We start from the raw sequence: 20,594 nt of genomic DNA, 5'->3' as shown, positions 1-20,594 counted from the left end.
TACCCACAGTACAACATCTGTACAGTCCTTGGTGACAGAGCTGAATGTGATAAGACATCAGGGAACAGAAAACTATAACTAGATGAGATGTAATGAGTGGATTATATACCAGTTCAGTTTAAAGCAAAATCACAGATCAGTTGTGTTTCAGAGAACTGATATAAGGATTTAAACTGAACATGCACAAGATATTTGGGATATTGGACAGCACAAAAGTCCAGGAAATATGTCTATAGGAGCATGAAATTATCAGTGCAATCTGGTTTTAACTTTATGACCTAGAACTAATCTTTTCAGTTCTGTCACTGAAACAGAACCATATCAGTATAAATGAATTGTATTGTCTTACACTTGCTTTTCTCCTAAATCTCCCCAGTCTTGATAAAAGGTTTTGCCTCAGAACATTAACCATTCTTTTTCTCCCACTTCACATGTGATGATACACTATGGTACATCACTTGGCCAACAGGTGGCCTAGAGACAACGGCACCCTGCCTAATGACATCCGACCACCAGGTGGGCCCAAAGGGCCCATGGTATAAAGCCAAGGTCCTGACCATGTGCTCTCTCTCTCTCTCTCTCTCTCTCTCTCTCTCTCTCTCTCTCTCTCTCTCTCTCTCTCTCTCTCTCTTTCGGGATCACTGTAAGCACAGCTAGCAGCCAACTAAACATTTATGTGAGTGGAATAAAGTTGTGTTTCCCCAAACTATACTGTGCCTGTGTTTTCCTTTGGTGCAGCTTGCCACACCACAAACGACTACAGTGGTGACTCTGACAATCCAAAACAGCCTCTTTTGGATTGCAAAATGCAGAAGGAGACAATTCAGGTCTACAGGATGCAGTTTCACTCAAACTGCCCAACTTCTGGGCATCACAACCGCAAGTATGGTTTGAACAGGCTGAAGCTCTATTCCACATACACCAGATAACTGTCGATGCTGCAAAGTACTTCTATGTGGTCAGTGCACTGGACCAGGAAAGCACTGGGTGCATCATCAATTACCTTCACCAACCACTAGCCATTAATAAGAAAGAAGGGATCAAAATGCTCCTCAAGCATACATTCGCTCTCTCCCCCGTTTCAGAGTGGCAAAACCGCTGCACATGGATGGCCTAGGCAACTGCAAATCATCTATGCTCATGAATGAAATGCTCACCCTGATGGATGGACATAGGACCTGTCTCCTCTTTGAACAGGCTCTTTCAAATGCCTGAGGACATCTGCCTGCTCCTCTCAGATGATGACTTCACTCATCCCTGATGACTGGCAGCTCGTGCAGATATACTATAGCAAGCTGGAGGAGGCAACCATCAACCAGATGGTGTTTGTACTTCACCAAGAGATACAGACAGCCCAGCCTCCACAGAAAGGGCAACAGTGACACCAGCCTCAAACAGTGCTAGCAAGGACAAGTAGTGCTATTGCCACCAAAGATATGGCTCTGTGGCCCACTAATGCTGACTACCCTGCACGCATCTTGCAAATGCCTCGGCGGGCTGTCGGTCAAGACAACAGTGGCCAGCCAAAAAGATCGACTCCTCTACAAATGGGATTGTCATTTGGGGTGGCATTTTCTCGTTGACACGAGAGCGGAGGTCAGTGTGCTGCACTCCTTGAGAAATGACACTGATTCTAAAAAGAAGGGGCATCCTCTGACCACCGCTAACAGGAGCAGCATCAAGATGTACAGGGTCTGCATGATCCTGCTCAACTTCAACTCCTGCCATTTCAAGTTGTCCTTTATCATCGCTGATGTCTCACAAATGCTTCTGGGCACCGATTTCCTCTGGGTGCAGTTGCTGCTGGTCAATTTGAAAGGACAACATCTCATCAATTCCAAGACATTCACCTTCACCAATCACCTTGCACCATGCCAAAATGACTACACCCACTTTGGTTCGGTGACCTTCTCTGACAACGAATATGCCAGGATCCCAGCTGATTTCCCAGATATCATAACTCCTCTGTTCACAACAGCCAGCCCCAAGCATGGGGTGCAGCACCATATCTCCCCCCCCACCGGATTGCCACTCCATGCATGTGGATGCAGGCTGCCCCCCCCCCCCCCCCACCGCCCTCCTAACAAGCACCAACTGGCCAAAGACAAGTTCTTCAGGATGGAGGAAATGGGCACAGTTCGCTGCTCACATAGTCCCCAAAACTTCTGGGGGCTGAAGACCCTGTGGAGACTACTGCCTTATTAGCAAGGTCACAACAGCTGATCGGTACCCTATCCCTCACATCTGGGACTTTAAGGAAAATCTGGATGGTGACAGGGTATTTTCAAAGATCAGCCTGGTACGTGGCTGCCATCAGATTTTTGTCACCCAGACGACATCCCCAAGACGGCTCTCATCTCCCTATTCAGGCTCTTTACTTCCTGTGCATGCCTTTCAGCCTTAAGAATGCTGCCCAAGCTTTCAATAGGCTTATGGACATGGTAGGCTGCAAACTCAACTTTGTATTATCTACCTTAATGACATCCTCATTGCCAGCTGCTCTCGCCAAGAACACAGTGCACACCTCTGACAGCTCTGCCAGAGGCTTGATAAGCATGGCCTGGAGATCAACCTTGCTAAGTTTCAGTTTGGCCTCACTTTCATCAACTTCCTCAGCCACCACATCAATCAGCACAGAGTGGTCCCACTCCCGTACAAGGTTGAGGCCATTTGCAACTTTCCCAAATGCTCTACTGTGAAAGGACTCCAAGAGTTTGTTGGCATGATCAATTTCTATCACTGTTTCTTGCCAGCAACAGCCAGGAATATGCAACCACTTTTCAAGGTCCTGGCCACAAACCGAAAGAGCACTTTTGGGACAATGTGACCACAACTGCATTCAACAATGCTAAGGAAGCGCTGGCAAAGGCACTTAGTCTGGTACATCCATGGCCCAATGCACCAACCGTCCTCCTGGTTGACACATCTGGTATAGCTGTGGGCAGTGTGCTGGAGCAACTGATCAATGATACCTGGCAGTCCCTCACCTTTTTCATCATCACCTGAGATGCCCCGAGCAGCAATACAGTGCTTTCTACTGGGAGATCCGCACTTTCTGGCATTTGTGCTATTTTCTCGAGGGCATGGATTTCTTGGCTTTCATGGACCAAAAACCATTCAGGATGGCCTTTGTCTGATCTTTGGTCAGCCTGACAGCAACGCCAACTGACCCACATGTCGGTATATAAGACTTCTATCCAGCACATCGCAGGCAAGAGCAACCAGGTCGCAGATGCTTATCCCGTACGACTATCAATGCCATCCACACTCTGGCCCAGGTGTTGACTACACAGCCATGGCAGCCATCCAACGAGAAGATAAAGAGATGCTTGCCTACCGCACTGCCATCTCAAATCTAAAGTTAGAGAATGTGAGATTTGGGCCTGCTGACACCACACTCCTCTGCAATATGTCTACAGGGCAGCCAAGACCATCAACCTGCTGCCTGGCGACGCCAGGTCTTCGACATGATTCATGACCTTGCTCACCCTTCCCTTCGGGCAACAAAGAAACTTATTACAGCCAAGTTCATGTGGCACGGGTTGCACAAACATGTTGGCAACTGAGCAAGAGCGTACATCCCCTTTCAAACCTCCAAGATTCAGTGACACATCAAGGCGCTGCAGCAGAACTTCGCCCTGACACACTGACATTTCGACATTGTGGGACTGCTACCCCCATCTGAGGTTTCACTCACTTTTTCACCATTGTGGACAGATTCACAAGGTGGCCAGAGACCATCCCACTCTGGAACACCTCCACTGTGACCTGTCTCCTCACCATCCAATGGATAGCCCATTTTGGCTTGCTGGCAGACATTTCCTCTGTCAGAGGTGCGCAGTTCATCTCTGGGCTGTGTCAGCAATGGCCTGGTTGCTTGGCACTAAGCTGCACCACACAATGGCCTACCACCAGCAAGCAAACAGCATAGTGGAATGTTTTCACTGGCACATGAAGGGATCCCTCAAAGCACGGCTTACGGGCCTAGATGGGATGGATGAATTTCCATGGGCCATGCTCAGCATACGTACTGCCCCAAAGGAGGACCTGGCAACTTCCTTGGCTGAGCTGGTGAACAGCGCCCCACTTATGGTACCAGGGACCTCATTCCAGCAGCACAAGGACATCAAGAACCACCCACGACCATGCTGATGTGCCTCCATGAGAAAGTGGGCATGCTTTCTCTAGTCCCATCGTGGTGTCACAACCATATATGTCCTACCCGACCTCCAGGATCCCAGTACATTTTCCTTCGCTGAGATTTCCACCATACACCTCTGCAAAAGCCATATGAGGGGGCCATCAACATACTACTATGCCAGGGTTTTCTTCATTGACATGGGCAGCAGACCCGAGACTGTCTCTGTGGACTGTCTCACATTGGCACACTTGGACATTGACCAACCAGTGCAAGCAGCACAACTTTTCCGCAGAGGGTATCCACCATCACAACCAACCCCACCCTCAATTCAACAACCTAACCATCTCCAATACTCTGGTTCTGGGGATGTGGTTCATGTGGTGGATCACACTACTTAGTTTTCGAAACATCGTTTGGAGGTTCGGGGTCTCATAAGAGCGGGTGCCCGACGTGTGATGGGCTGGGAGAAGCAGACTGGTAGCACAAGGCTGGGTGGTTGCTTTTCCTCTCTCTGAGTCGGCAGGTTGACTCACATTTTTGACCATGGATAATGACATTTGAATTGAACTGTTGAATTATTAAACTTGATGTTTGAACTGAATTGTTAAGCAATTAAACTCAAACAAATGACTACATTTTTAAAATGTTATGCTTTTATTCACAAAGGCCTATTACAGTCTGCAATAAATAGCAAAATAATGCTTGAGGAAATGTATGTGTTAGGAACACAGATTATATGATCTAGACAGATATTATGCTGTACAAGAGTTGATATGATGTAACTCAATTGGTTTCTATCCAGAATTATTTTTAAGAAATAATGATAAATCAACAATTATGGATGGATTTTTTGAATTATATTAATGATCTAACTGCGCTGGGTAGGTCATGTCTCCAGAATGGAGGACCATCACCTTCCCAAGATCGTGTTATATGGCAAGCTCTCCATTGGCCACCGTGACAGAGGTGCACCAAAGAAGAGGTACAAGGACTGCTTAAAGAAATCTCTTGGTGCCTGCCACATTGACCACCGCCAGTGGGCTGATATCGCCTCAAACCGTGCATCTTGGCGCCTCACAGTTCGGCGGGCAGCAACCTCCTTTGAAGAAGACCACAGAGCCCACCTCACTGACAAAAGACAAAGGAGAAAAAACCCAACACCCAACCCCAACCAACCAATTTTCCCTTGCAACCGCTGCAACCGTGTCTGCCTGTCCGCATCGGACTTGTCAGCCACAAACGAGCCTGCAGCTGACGTGGACATTACCCCTCCATAAATCTTCGTCCGTGAAGCCAAGCCAAAGAAGAAGATATGGTATAACATGGTTTATGTTATATTAGTAAACTTTGTATGTAGGATTATTAAGTTAAACTCATAAAAATATTTTCAAAAGAAAAGGAACACATTAATTATAAGAAAGGTAAACTTAAGAACTAACACATCACATTCCTCTTGAACAACCTTAAACCCAATGGCATAAACATCAATTTTTCTCATCTTGGATAAACCCCACCTCTATCTAGTTCCACTGTTTCCATCTCTTCTTTACTACTCCTGTTCTTACTTTCTCTTTAACTCCACCCCCTTCAACAGTGCTCCCACCTCTACCTGTTTCTCCACCTTTCCCATCTCCTGTCCAAATACCCCAGCACCTCTTAGCCTCTACCCAGCTTCATCCCCCAAGCCCTTTGTACTTCCTTGATATACATGATATAATTTTTAATCTTGATAAAGGGTCCTGATTTGAAATATTTACTGACCATTTCTATCATTGATGTTGCTTGACCCACCTAGTTTCTCCATCTTCTCATTGTTTTCTCAAGATGCAATTATCCGCAGTTTTTGTGTTTATCTTCAGAAATGTTTTAAACCAGTGAACTAAAACTATCTCTTTTGCAGGAGGAGGCTCATAGAAAACAGAAACTTTGCATTCTTGCTTCCTCTAAACTAAAACCAGGCAATCAAAAGAGTGAAGAGGCCAATTTGGCTGCACAGATGAATACAAGTGCTACCCTTGGCAAATATAATCTGCATGATCTACAAGAATTGCTCACCACAGCCACCTGCAGCTGGCTTCAGCCGACTGAAGAATTTCAGTATCCAGTGGAGTTCCCGAATGGATTGTCAAGCCAAATGAAAGACTTCAATTATTCCAATGCTATTATTCTAGCTCCAGTGGTACCAGATGCCCCATTTAATTATAAAGAATTCCAACAAATTTTGAGGGAATTGGTGGTGGGTATTTATGTTATGAACCAAGTTCCATCTATTTATATAGATGGTCATTATGATTGTAGTTCTGCATGCCTTCTCTCACCTGCTTACCATGACACATTTATTGGGCAAATTTTGATAAATGTTGACTACACAATGAAAGCCCTTTGGCATGGAGCCTACATGTCAAAGGAGAAAAGGATGCGATTTTCAGAATTGTGGCGCTCCAATATCGATATAGGTGTTCATGGAACTTCTAAAACAGAGAAAGATATAGTCTCTGAATTTCTTAAAGCAGGTAATTAACATTTGCTGATTAATATCATAATTTATAAAGCACTGATAATATGAAGCAGTAAACATGGAACTATCTATTGCTTTGGATAAAGCATGCATACACTAATTGTGTAATTAACATTTTAGAAAATATAGAAATGTTTTGGTTCATGTCCTTTTATTTTTTAGATTGGGTGAAATCCTGCATTGTTGAATGGTTTTCCTTTGTCTGCTAACTGCAAGTGTGCAATGGAAAACATGTTGAGAACATCAAGTAAATACTCTCACTGAAGTTCACATGAAAATTAACATGGAAGTCCACATCGACAGATTATTTATTATTTTCTAGTATGATAGGGTTAAATGCTGAGCTGTTCTTCTGGTCCAGATGATTGGCAAGAGTGCAGGGCTAGCAAGATGGCATCACTGTTGAGCTATTGTGAAGATCAGTGAATTGAAGTGGGTCCACATTTGTCCTGAGACAGGAGTTGATTTGCTCTATAATGAGCCTCTCAAGGCATTTCATCACAGTAGACATAATTTCCGCTGGCTGATAGTTGTTGAGGCAGGTCCCCCTGCTCTTCTTGGACAGTGTTATGATGAATGTCCTTTTGAAGCAGATGGGAACCTCAGACTGTAGCTGCAAGAGGTTGAAAATGTCTGCAAACCTTCAGCCAGTTGGTTCGCGCAGGTTTTAAGCATGTTGCCGGGTATACCATCTGGATTGGATGCTTTTTGAGGATTCATCCTCCAAAAGATTCTTTTCATGTCAGTGTCAGAAAATGGGAGAAAACAATAAGGATGAGGGTTTGTAAAAGTGCATTATTATTTTCCTTTTCAAAGTAAGCATAGAAAGTGTTGAACTCATCTGGAAGAGATATTTTGCAGTTTATGATACCACCTCGTTTCATCTTATTGCACGTGATGATGTGCAAGCCCTACTGCAGCTGCCAAATGTTTTTCTGAGAGTTCTGAGAATCTAAAATTGTCTTTTTGCATTGGTAATAGCCTTCCAGAGGTTGTACCTGCATTTATTGTATATCTCTGAGTCGCCTACTTGAAATGCCAAGGATCTGGTTTTCCACAGGTTGCAGATCTCTTGGGTCATCCATAGCTTCTGGATAGGATACACTAAGATAGTCTTTGTAGGAATTCATCCATGCATTTTCTGATAAAGTTGCTAACAACTGTGGCATATTCATTCAGTACAGTACTGCCACTGTCCTTGAACATGGCCCAGTCTACCGACTTGAAATAGTCTCAAAGATGCTCTCCTGCCTCCCCAGATCAGCTTTGTATCATCTTCCCTACCTGTGCAGTACTCTTCAGTTTCTGTCTGACACAGAAAGGAGAAGCATAGCCAAGTGGTCTAACAATACCAAGTGCACATATAAGATGGAGCGGTAGGATTTCTTATATGGTAGAATAACAGTAGTTAAGAGAGTTCAATCCTCTGATATTGCAGATGTGCTGATGACAGCTTGGAAGTAATTTCTTTAAGCTAGAGTGATCCCTAATCTAACACCAGGAACTCTTGCTAAACAATATTCTGCTTTATATATCCTACCAAAGTGGGTCATTTCACATTTCCCTGCATATTAATACATTTTTCCACTTGCTTAACATATCTATATTTCTTTGTGGGCACCGTTACTTTCAAATAATTTGCTCTCCCATCTACCTTTGTATTGTCAGACTATTTTCTAGAATATTGTATAAAGAATGGGCAGCCCTGGAAAATGGCAAATATGATGGTTTAGTAATTTTACATGTTCCCTTAATATATTGGTCATAGAATTTGAGAACATTCAGATTTAAGTTCTTTCTCATTGCAGGAGCACAGTCAGCAAGGTTGTGGGGTTATGATTCTGTGGTGGTTCAAATCATTCTATGGTTTTCCCCTCTTATTAACAGATCTGGATACATGTGATAAATCTTGTGCTAAATCAATGGTCTTTGAAAAATATTTCACTCTGCATTGTACCTACCACTGTATGTTTAATTTTCTCTCCCATAAAATCAACTAATTCCATATAAGTACAGTACTTGATTAATGAGAATTACCTTTACCCTTCTGCATAAATTTAGCCACATGATCAGGTAAAACAAGATAAGTTGAGCAACCAACAGTGAAGTTTTTAAATAGTTTCTGTAATGTGCTGATTCTAACAATTTACATTATTTATAACAGATTATATTTTCTGTCGAATATAAATCCACATTCCATTTAAAACTTCTTCATTATTGCAAGCCCATAAGAAACATCTTTCCGTTAGTGAGGATTATTTGATGCACCATCAATAACTCCAAAGACCTGAAGTTGCCAAAACAATAAACTTTTAATTGCTTAAAACTAAATATACGCTCATGTTGCTTGGTCCGAGTCCAGAGCTCATACTGGGGTAGGGGTCAGGGTGTAACAGCCTTTATTAGGGGGTTCCAAGGGAGGAGCCACTGGTACAGTCAGCACGGAGGTGGGCGAGCCATACACACAGAGATAGTAACCAATCATAATGCAGTGGTATCAACACATCCAGTCAACTGTTGTCAGCTCCACACAGGCTTTGAATGGCCTGTGGGGTCTGCACTGAAGATGGCAGCATCTTTGATCGGCAGCAGCCACAAGAGGTTGCAGACTCCGGGAGAGCAGAGGACTGGTGCAGGGCACCAGAAAATGTGGAGACCATCCCATGGAGAGACAACCCACGGGTACGCTGACCACGCCAGTGGACCAGTGAGGGGGCACTGAGGCTGAAAGATTCATACATGCTGCGGGCTGCTGGCGACTTGAGGTGAGGATCCCATGGAGGCTGTGGAGTGCCAGTGACTGCTGCCAGGGGACTCACATCAGGCTGCGGACTGCCGGAGACTGGCTTGAAACTGGTTGAAGGGGTATCAGAACTAGGATGCGAGGGGTGCCAAGGCACTGAAGGGTTCCTGACAATTTTGGAGTTTGGATCTGGAGCTCAGGTTGTTACTGGTTTGGACTAGACTCTGTGTGGCTGCGGAAGCACTGGAGGAGAATCTTTGGACACTCCGTGATTCTGAAGGACTCGCTTTTGCTTCTTCTTCTCTGACTTTAAGAGGTGCTTCAGGCAATTTCTGCTGGTGACGAATCAGTCTGCCTTACAGCAGGCAAAAGCAATTTCATGTGATGTGACACTGTTTTATTACAATGACAATAAATTGAATTTTGAATAAATAGGCTAGAACCATGTAAAATATTTGCCATTGTGCAGTTGACTAAATATTCAGGCAACAAACATCTTCTCTCCAATCACTCTGGCAGCAGAAAATAACTTTTTAACTTTTTTTAAATTTTGACATTGCTAAATAATTAGCAATACAAAATGAGCTGAAAATAATTTTTGATGATGTTTTAATTATTTTGTTTCATCTACACAATGCTGTCCCAGTTCACTTGTTTTGTTGTTCACGGTCTATTATTTCAGTCTCTTTTTCCACTGGAAATTTTTTTTCAAAAGGTTTGCTTCCAGAAAAAAAAACTGTTAAACACAAAGATAATTTCAGATTTACTGTATCATGTAGGAAGTTAGAGAAAAATTAAATTAATTTTTATTAAATTTAGCATGTTTAATTGCATAATGATGGTGACACTGAGCTCTTGGGTTGACTACACATATTGCACCACAAATGCAAGGAACCCGGAGTTTGTCTTGGTCACTAATTTTGCAACTGATGTAGAGCTCATAGGCTTTCTTAATAAATGTAGTCATGTTGTGTCTTTGAGCCTTAACCATACATTTGCCACAAATGTAATTTAATGTATTACAGCTGTTACAACATTGGCGAGATATTTCTGAAAACATTAAATGATATTGTTAAGTGCACTCACTATGCAATTGCCTGGAGAACATTCATTCTATAATCAATGTAATGCACAGCATCTCCATATGTGAGCTGCTTTTACAGCCAGTCTACATCTATCCTGAGTAAGCATGCCAAGGCCTAAGACAATATTTGCATGGCACCTGCCCTGAGTGCATGCTCAGGTATGCTTGGACTGACTAAAACAGCTTGTTCTGTGGGCAATATACTAGAAGACTTAAAATGTGGCAAGAAATCACAAAAATAGGTTATACAGGTATACCACGCTTTATGAATACTCAAATTATGAAAATTTGCTTTTACAAAGAATGCCGTGTTCACTTTTATGAAAGGATTTGAATGGGTTTTCATTTTGATGAAAATAGCCTTCAATAATAGTGTACTGTGCTGGGTAGGTCACGACTCCAGAATGGAGGACCATCGCCTTCCCAAGATCGTGTTATATGGTGAGCTCTCCACTGGCCACCGAGACAGAGGTGCACCAAAGAAGAGGTACAAGGACTGCCTAAAGAAATCTCTTGGTGCCTGCCACATTGACCACCGCCAGTAGGCTGATATCGCCTCAAACCGTGCATCTTGGCGCCTCACAGTTTGGCGGGCAGCAACCTCCTTTGAAGAAGACCGCAGAGCCCACCTCACTGACAAAAGACAAAGGAGGAAAAACCCAACACCCAACCCCAACCAACCAATTTTCGCTTGCAACCGCTGCAACCATGTCTGCCTGTCCCGCATCGGACTTGTCAGCCACAAACGAGCTTGCAGCTGACGTGGACATTACCCCTCCATAAATCTTCGTCCGCAAAGCCAAGCCAAAGAAAAGAAGAAAAGAAGAATAGTGAATGGGTCTTTGCTTTACTCCATTTGGCTTATGAAAGATTTCCTAGGAACACTCTAGTTTTGTAAAGTGGGGTATACCTATTTCTAAAACTATGGTATGCGATAGGAACATTTTCAGGTGATTTTCATGATCACCTGCCCACAATCCATAAAATACACCCAAAAGTGTTCAGGAAGCAATGTCTTAGTTGTCCAATGTTTTTGGCCTACTTTGTGAGTAGAGTCATACAGCACAGAAACAATTCCTTCAGCTAAATGAGTCCATGCTGACCATCAAGTGCCTATCTATACTAATAAAGTAGAACTGTAATCTTCATAGTCCGATTTTTCACTCATTTTTGAAATAATGGACCATTGTTGGTATCCTTTGAAGCAAAGAGCAGCTTTAACTTGCTTTACACTACATCTTAAGTAATTCCAATCCATACTGGATGATTGTTGCCAAAAATACTAATATTGTAACTTATGGCATGTAGAAGGAATATATATTAATCAGATAACATAAGTAGAGAAAAACTACTTTCTAAGCTGATTGTATGAAGCACTCTCATCACAGTTTATGCCACATGCTTTGAATGATGTAATAATTTACAACTACATACCTTCTAACCAACCCCCAGTGAAAAGACCAAGCTGAAAACAGAATACTGTGGGCTTATTTCAGACGTGTGGATGTATTTGGTCAAGTATTTGGTCAAATAGGGGTCTTGGTTAAGTCTGTCGCCAGATCTCTGCCCCTTCAGCTGCTGCTCTGGTAAAGCAGTTTTTTAAAAAAATTATGTCCCCTTGTGGCCTGTACATTATATGCTTATGAGGAAAATGGAAGTTTTATGTAGATATGTTAGAGGAACATTTTCTAATTTAGGACAGAGTGGGAAAAACCTTACTTCGATCCATTTCATATAATATGCTTCAATCATGAAAATAATCAAATTATTAAAATATCCTGTAATGCCATGTATCAAATGAGAAATAATTACATGATTGTTGTGGAAACTATTAAACTGAATTATAATATAAATAATGAAAGATTTGCTTCTACAAAACTCACATTCTGGAACACTAAACGTTACACATGAACTGAACAATGCACTTCTGTACAGTAATTTCTATACATTCTTATAAATACATAATTCAGGCAATAGTATTTCTAATGAAATATTTATCCTTTGTAAAATAGGTCTTAAAGATATTTCAACTGATCCTGATTTTGAAGGAATCTATAATGCTGAGGTATACATTGATCCAACATATGATCCCAACAGCTGTGAAGAAATTGAGTTATTTATGAAATATGTGAACAATATTTTACTTCAAATCCATCTTTACATGACAAGTGTTAAGCAGCATCAAAATTTGTTCACATATGATGCAGCTTATGTTCTTAGTGATGCAGTTAGACTTACCGAAGAAGAAATTGATTTAGTAAAATATCAGAGACTGCAGCAGAGATTGATTCTTCACCAGAAACTTGTTGAGAAGTATCTGTCAAGGAAAGCAGAGATCCACAGAGACATTACTCTCCTCAAGTTAATTGCCTTCCTGATACCACTTCTTATTGCACTAAGGCGGAAAAAGAAAATTCCAGATTTAAGCAGACTCCTACCTTCATTTTCTGGTAAATATTTCCATTAATATCATGTTTGATACATTTGAAAACTGTATAAGAAACATGAAAGATTGACAAAGGATATGTGTGTGTGTGTGTGTGTGTGTGTGTGTGCGCGCGCTAAACAGTGGTTTTCCTCCCATTATCTGCAGATTCACTTTCCACAGTTTCAGTTACCCGCAGTCCAAAAAATACAGTACTGCATGCTTGTGTTCAAGTAAATCTTTTAATATTGATATAATTTTTTTTGAAGACTTTATTTAAAATTTTATAACATGAATACAATAAAGAATTACATTTAAAGAAAAATAGAAAAAAAATTTAAAAAGGTATGATTACAATATTACATCAGAAAACTACACAAAATAACCCCCCCCGTTAATTGTAACACAATATTAATAGTCTAACTTAAAATTAGTCCAACCCTCCCCCCCAAAATAAAGAGTGAAGAGTTAATAAAATTGATAATATTATATATGAAAAAAAAATACCCACTTACAAAAAAGAGATAAAACTTAACCTAAAAAAATTCTAACAACAACAAAAAAAATTGTCAATACTAAAATATCACACTTAAACATATATTTAAATCAAACTTAAATGCATATAATTAGCAAACAGAGTCCACTTTAACTTATAAAAAGACATCTTATCCTGAATTGAAAAAGATATCCTTTCCATAGTCAAACAAAATTTCATTTCCAAATACCACTTATCTAAAGTTAGTATATTTCTATCTTTCCAAGTAAGTGGCATACATTTCTTAAATATTGTTATAATTTCAAACTGATTTCTTTTAAAGAGGCACTCCACTGAGATTGTTTTTCTGACAATTTATCAGTAGTATCCTGTCAACATTTATATTTTTGAAGCTTCCCCATGCTAAAAGCAGCATGTTTATCTATTAAGATCATTAAGATCATTAATCCTAAATATGAATGGGCAGTCATTCTAGAGGGAGTGCAGCTTCCACCATCCTCCATGTTTTTCTGAGAGATTTGATAGTCATGGAAACTCCATTTAGTCAATACATGATTATCTTTAAAGGAATAAAGTGCTGTGCACACATGCTTTGAAAGCATGAAAGTACAATTTTTTTAAAGAAAGTGTTTTGGGTCTCCCCAAAATTATATGCACCAAATACTGTTTTTTACAGTATTTTACAGTATTGTTGCAAAGGAGACAGTTTCTTTTCACAGATGAACTATGTTTACTGCCCAAAACCTTCATCACTACATCCACCATAACCAGCCACAATAAAAGTATATTTGCTTGATTTTTCTGTAAGTGTGAGAACAGGCACTTGAGGCCAAAAGGATAAAGCTGCACCCAAAGGCATAGCTATGAAAAATTAATTTCTTGAACTGAAAACAATGCATAACATCACAGATATTTACCACCTTATAGAGTTTATGTAACTTTCAATTTATTATGCAAATTTGACTGACATTCATGATGTATGTAAATTTGATCTGAATAGGATATGTTACTGTGAAATTGCAGAAAATTGACTAATTTGGTGAGAATAATGGATTAGAAATTGTTGTGTGTCTACACCACCAAATTTTCTTAGGTTAATCTCTAAAGCTTCCAATTTGGCAGGTGGGAAGCACAACTACAATTGCAGCTGTTCATATTGGATTGGCTGTTTCCAATGGCCTTGAGGATTTGGCTGAAAGTTTTTAAATAAAGAGATAATAATTAAACTAGAATCATGCAAATCTTGTAATGTCCATTCTGAATTTTGACGACACAAGTAGCATTTTTATTCATTCACAAAATCAGGGCAAAGGCAAGCATCAAATGGAAATGCACTGTTAAGAAGGTGGATTGGACCAAGTATGACAAATTGAATTCAATTAATGTAATTTGGGAAATGTGGAACACCAAATAAAGTGGAAAAGAAGGAAATTTAAGTTTTCAAGTGCAGCAAAACTATCATTTTACAGCTGTACAAGATGTTGTTCATCCTATTTGCAGCTGTATGATACAGCTGTCTCACCTCAACTCAGGCATTTCTCTGTTTGGAAAGAAGATGGTGAGGATGATGCAATGTGATTGTTGACTAGTAGCTACCACCTCAAAAACATAATATTACATAAAAATCATAAAAGTGCTGAAAAAAAACTCAACGGATCAGGCAGCACTGGGGAAGATGAACAGTTAACATTTTAGGTCTGCAGCTCTTAGACATAACTGGGAGAGAGATAAGATGTTGGTCTTAGTAGGAAAGAAGATCAGAGAGGGATGTGTAGATTAAATGGACATGTTGTAGGATGAGTTGAAATGGCTTAAGGGTGGCAGTTACCAGCACATTAAACTTCTTGATATATGTGATGTATTGTTAATGAAAAGTTGTGGGACCTGCCCAACAACCAGATGAAGGTTTGCAGCATTCTCTTTTTTTTAAGTTCAGATATCTTGCATCTACAGTTTTCTCATAATATACAGATTGGTTATTAGTCAGTGTCTGTGTGTAGTGAGACACTAACATAGGTGGCCTGTAACTTGGTAGGAGCCATGAGTAATTTGGGTGCCAGATGGCATGACCCCATGTAGGTTCTGGTACAAAGGATTCAGATGAGGACATCAGTGCACCAGGCCACAGAAGATAACTAGCAAATGTGCACATGAAAATGAATGGAACATTGCAATACTGCCAGAAATAAAATATTCAATGCCAAAAACATGGGGAGTAGAGAAAATAGTTACAGGGTGCACATATGACAAATGCCCAGCCATTTTATCAAATTTACTGAGTAGCATAAGTCATGATAAAAAATATTGTTACCACTCACAATTAACATTAAGAGAAGCAGTGATGCACAACCCAATTTCTATACTCATGTTCCTCTATTTTTGTCATGTCAAGCCCCTACACTTGTAGCTCAGGCATGTAACTCTGCACCTACTCCAGTACGTGAATGTATCCTTTTATTTTTGACAACCAAAACTGAAAGCAATCAAGGTGCAATCTGACTAAATTCTGAGTGATTGTAAAATACCCAAAGCTAAGAACACAAGTGAACTGTGTGAATGATTAAAAATGGCCAATAAGGGTTCATTTCACATCAATAAATTAAATAATCTCTAATGAAGGAATGTGTGAAATTATAGGTTAATTAATATCATTCAAGTTCAAGTTTGTTTCTTTATCATCTGATTGTGCCAGCGCAACCTGTTGAAACAGGGTATAATTCCAGATATAGGTAATGCTGAAACTCAACATTATGCTAAACTTTAGAGTAAAACAAAACTAGTAAAAAAAAAGTTAGGAACACATATCAGTCATTTTTCTTCATAATGAGTGATCAATATTTGGATTAAATTTTCTGAATCAATAGTGAAGGCATGACTCTCAGGAGAATTTGAAAAACAGCTTATTGCCATATTGGAGGTTATTTTTGTGTTTAAATGGATGAATTAAAATAGACAAGTATTTTTTCAACTAATAATTATTTGATCTTGTAAATCCTATGACTAAGAACTTAATTAACATTTTGGCAGTTGCAAAATTGAATGGTTTAAAAGAATGAAGAATTAAAAATAAATTATTCATGTGTAACTAACAAAATGATTTTTTTTAAATTTCATTTAACAATATAGGGAAAACTTAAATTCAAGATGCCAATTTAACCCTGCAATATTATACATAGGTTTTTTCCACCATCTCCATTTGAATAACATGTTTGAAGTAGTATTATTATTCACAATATCTCCTCTCAATGACAGATGAAAAGTTAAAAACTGAACATGAGTTTCCGCCCCTACTTCTGGGCCCAGACTTCAAATGTAAACATTTTCAGTACAAAACAAATGAGTACTTCCATTTGCATGGTGGAATTGAATTTGACATCGGAACTCCTGCAGTTGAGGATATGGATAATACTATGAAGGTACTTCTATATAACTGTGGTGTCTTTTCTTCAAGTAAAGAAAATAACACTTGACAACAAACTTTTTCAAAAGGTTTGCTTCCTGACAAAAAATTGAGGATTATGATGGACAATTTCAAGCTAAATACCAAGATAATTTCAAATTTGCTGTATCATGTAGGAGAAACATTAAATGAACTTTTATTAAATTCAGCATGTTTGATTGCATAATGATGCTGACATATTGTGTTAGTTCAGCTGGTTTAAAAATGTTTTACTGCTGATTTTCATTTTTTAAAAATATTTTATTTTGATATTTCATTATTAAACAGGAGAGCACATCATTGGTTGTTACGGAGCATATCAATGTTATTCAGTGGTTTACTTACATATGATGCCTCTCCCTCCCACGTTCCTCCCCCACCACTCGGGAGAAAAGAAAAGGTAAAGATGACATGAAGAAAGAAAGAGGAGAAAAATAGGAAAAAAGAAGAAACGAGAGGCTGGGTGTGGCGTCGGTGCTTCCAGTGTGTGTCCATGGAGATCATGAGGCCACCCCCCTGTGTAGCCACTTTTCTTAATCTATCTGTTAGTGACTCTCTATAAACCATTTTGTCGGGGAATGGTTACAGTCGTGCTCCCGTGTATTCCAGAAATAGCTGCCATATTCCAACAAAGGAGGTGAGTCAGTTCCTTGGGAATACAGCTATGCATCTTGGTAGTCTATTTGCTGATGAGAAGAGGGGAATCAGACTTCCAGGTCATCGCTATGCATTTTTTTGCTATAGCCAGAGATAGAAATATAAATTGAATTTGGAATTTGGTTAATTTGCAGCCTATATCCATAAGGTTCCCTAGTAGATATAACATTGGGTCTGACGGGAAGGCTACCTTCGTTATTTTGGTTAGTATGTTGGCCAATTCCTGCTAGAATAACTTTATGAAGGACCAGGTTGCATGAAGAAATATTCCTTGCTCCACTCCACATCTGAAGCATGTTTCTGGTTTTGCTTTGTGGATTTTTTGTGGTGTGAGGAAGAGAGCTGGTACAAACAATTGTACTGAACCAATCTGTATCTAGAGTTGATAACTGTTGTGACACTGTCTTTGCACCAGTCTGACCAAAGTCTTTCACCAATTGTAATGCCCAGGTCTAACTCCCATCTTTCCTTTGATCTGTATAGTTCTTGTTTTGGGCTTTCAGCTTGTGGTACGGAGTACTTTCTTGATAAAAATTTGGGCTCATTTCTCTATCGAAGCAACCTTTCAACCTCACTAGGCGCAGGCAGGGTCATTGAGGGGCCCTACCTGTCCCTCAGGAATGATCTTAATTGGAGGAAACAGTGAAAGATTCCGTAAGACAAATTGTATTTGCCCCTTAGCTGCTCAAAAGATATGTTGTCTTGCTTCATAGCAGTCCTTTATATATCGAATCCCCTGTCAGAGCCAAATCTCTAAGATTTTATTGCCCTTGTTCATGAGAATCAATTCATTTTGAATCAGTGGTGTGTTAGGCGATATTTCCACTTTTTTTCCCTAGTTCATTCGTTAATGTCATGCAAAATTTTAATCAGGTGTTTCAGTATGGGGTTGTCTGGTTTTTTTGGGTCCCATTTGTATATGGAAATCCTTCAATGTGTCCTCTCCCCCAGTGCATGCACTCCCATTTGCACCCAGGTGGGCGGTTCCCCCTCCTCAAAGAAGGACGCAAGGAACCTCGACTGAGGTGCAAGATAGTATTTCTTACAATCAAGTAATCCTAGCCCTCCCAAACTGTAGTCAGTTTTTTAGGGCTATTCTGGGTTCTTTCCCATTCCAAATAAATTTCCTTATATTGCCATCCAGTGCTTTAAAAAAGGATTGTGAGAGTAGAATTGGCAAGGACTGGGAGAGATATTGAAGTCCTGGCATCGCTTTCATCTTTATTCAGTTGACCCTTCCCATTAAAGTGATGGGCAGATCCCTCCACCTCATCAAGTCTCCCTCAATCTTCTCAAGAATAGAGGGTAGTTAAGTTTTTATAGGTTTTCCAGATTATGATCAATCTTGATACCTAAATACTTTATAGCTCCTGTCTGCCAACTGAAATTACTGGGTTTCTTTTGGTGTTCTTCATGGTCAAATTTATTCAGTGGCACAATGTTACTTTTTTCTATATTGGCTTTGTTGCCTGATATTGTACCATAGTCCTCTAGTGTGGTGAGCAACTTTGGCAAGGACCCGGACAGGTCTGTTAGATACAACAACGCAACATCTGCCATTAAATTTATTTTGTGCTCACATTGACCCACTTTGAATCTTTTATCAATGGATCTTTCCTAATAGCCTCTGCCAATGGTTCAATTGCTAGAACAAACAGCCCTGGAGACAGAGGACTTCCCTGCCTACTGGATCTACTAAGGGGAAATATTGGGGATGTTTGTCCATTTGTACTGACTTTTACCCGTGGTTTATCGTACAATGTTTTTATGCAGTTAACAAATGTTTGACCAATTCCAAATGTTTCCATTCTAGGCAATCAAAGGTCTTTTCTGCATCTAGTGAGACTATTATGCTTGGATCTTGCTTTGTCTATTTAAGTTATTGGCAGAGTGTCTTTTCCTAATGAAGCCCATTGGGTCTGGATCTATCAGTTTAGGGACATATCGACACAACCTGTTGGCCAGTGCCTTGACCATTATTTTGTAATCTGCATTTAATAGTGATATGGATCTGTATGAGGATGGTTTTGTTGGGGCCCTGGTTATTTTTTATTTATCACCACAATGATGGCTGTTGAGAAAGACTCTGGGAGAGTCCACATCTCCGCTGCCTGGCTCATTATCCCCATCAACAATCATATCAATAAATCTTTAAATTTCTTATAGAAGTCAGGGGGAAGCCATCCTCACTGTGTTTGCAAGGTTCCCAAGGCCTGTTCAATTTCCTCATTATAGAGTGGGGCATCTAATTCCATCTGGTCCTCTTGGATCAGTCTCGGCAGCTCAATCCTCACCAGGAACTCCTCAATTTTATTCATATCTCTTGGTACCTCTGATTTATACAATTTCTCATAATAGATTTTTAAAGACGTCATTCATTTCTCTTGCATTGTGTGTAATCGAGTCCGGCCTGGACTGAACTGCATTAACCATCCTTAGAGTTTTCTCTGTTCTCAGTTGCCAAGCCAGTATTTTATGCGTTTTTTTTTTCACTTAATTCATGATATCTTTGCTTGGAACGCAACAGCGTTTTTTTTTCCACTTTGTATGTTTGCAGAATATTATATTTGAGTTTCTTATTTTCCAATTCCAGATATTTCTCATTTGATCCCAAATTTAGGTATTTTTTTTCCAATTTTGTGATTTCCCATTCCAGTGTCTCCAACTCCCTTCGGTGTTTTTTTTAAATATACTATTGTATTTTGAGATTATTTCCCCCTTAGGTAGGACTTTAGTGTATCCCAGAGTAAAAATTTGTTATCCATTGAAGGGCAGTTCATTTCACAGAACAGGGCAATTTGTCCTCTTACAAAGGAGAAGAAGTCTGGATTTCTCAACAATGTAGCATTAAAGCGTCATCTATATGCATTAGCTTGCTTTTCAGGCATTGTTATCTGTAGAATTAGCAGTGAGTGACCTGATACTAGCCTTGCTAAGTATTCCAACTCAAGGACTCTGCCCTCCAACCAGGCAGACATTAAAAAGTAGTCAATTCTCGTGTGACAGTCATGAGATTTCAAGTAAAAGGCCTGTGGGTTCCTCTGTCTCCATTAAAAAAATCGCTGTATATCAATGTTAACAAACAAAACAT

General features: G+C 40.0%; 1 protein-coding gene across 3 annotated transcripts in view; it reads left to right on the top strand.

The window, feature by feature from the left end:
• ankar (ankyrin and armadillo repeat containing) overlaps nt 1-20,594 on the top strand; it is a 109,413-nt gene that overhangs the window by 1,569 nt on the left and 87,250 nt on the right. Inside the window, exons 3-5 of one of the 3 annotated variants that reach the window (XM_069934716.1) lie at nt 6,042-6,654; nt 12,499-12,936; nt 16,660-16,823. In XM_069934716.1, the coding sequence (XP_069790817.1) occupies nt 6,138-6,654; nt 12,499-12,936; nt 16,660-16,823 (1,119 nt within the window). In that variant the 5' untranslated portion in view covers nt 6,042-6,137. Of the gene's footprint in view, nt 1-6,041; nt 6,655-12,498; nt 12,937-16,659; nt 16,824-17,211; nt 17,484-20,594 lie in introns of those variants that run through there. The other 2 variants (XM_069934718.1, XM_069934717.1) reach the window with 2 other exon arrangements.

The sequence above is a fragment of the Narcine bancroftii genome, chromosome 4 (genome assembly GCF_036971445.1).
Source record: "Narcine bancroftii isolate sNarBan1 chromosome 4, sNarBan1.hap1, whole genome shotgun sequence".
In the NCBI taxonomy this organism is placed as follows: domain Eukaryota; kingdom Metazoa; phylum Chordata; class Chondrichthyes; order Torpediniformes; family Narcinidae; genus Narcine; species Narcine bancroftii.
Note: the sequence above shows the minus strand (reverse complement) of the source record. Positions and strands in the feature narration are given on the sequence as shown.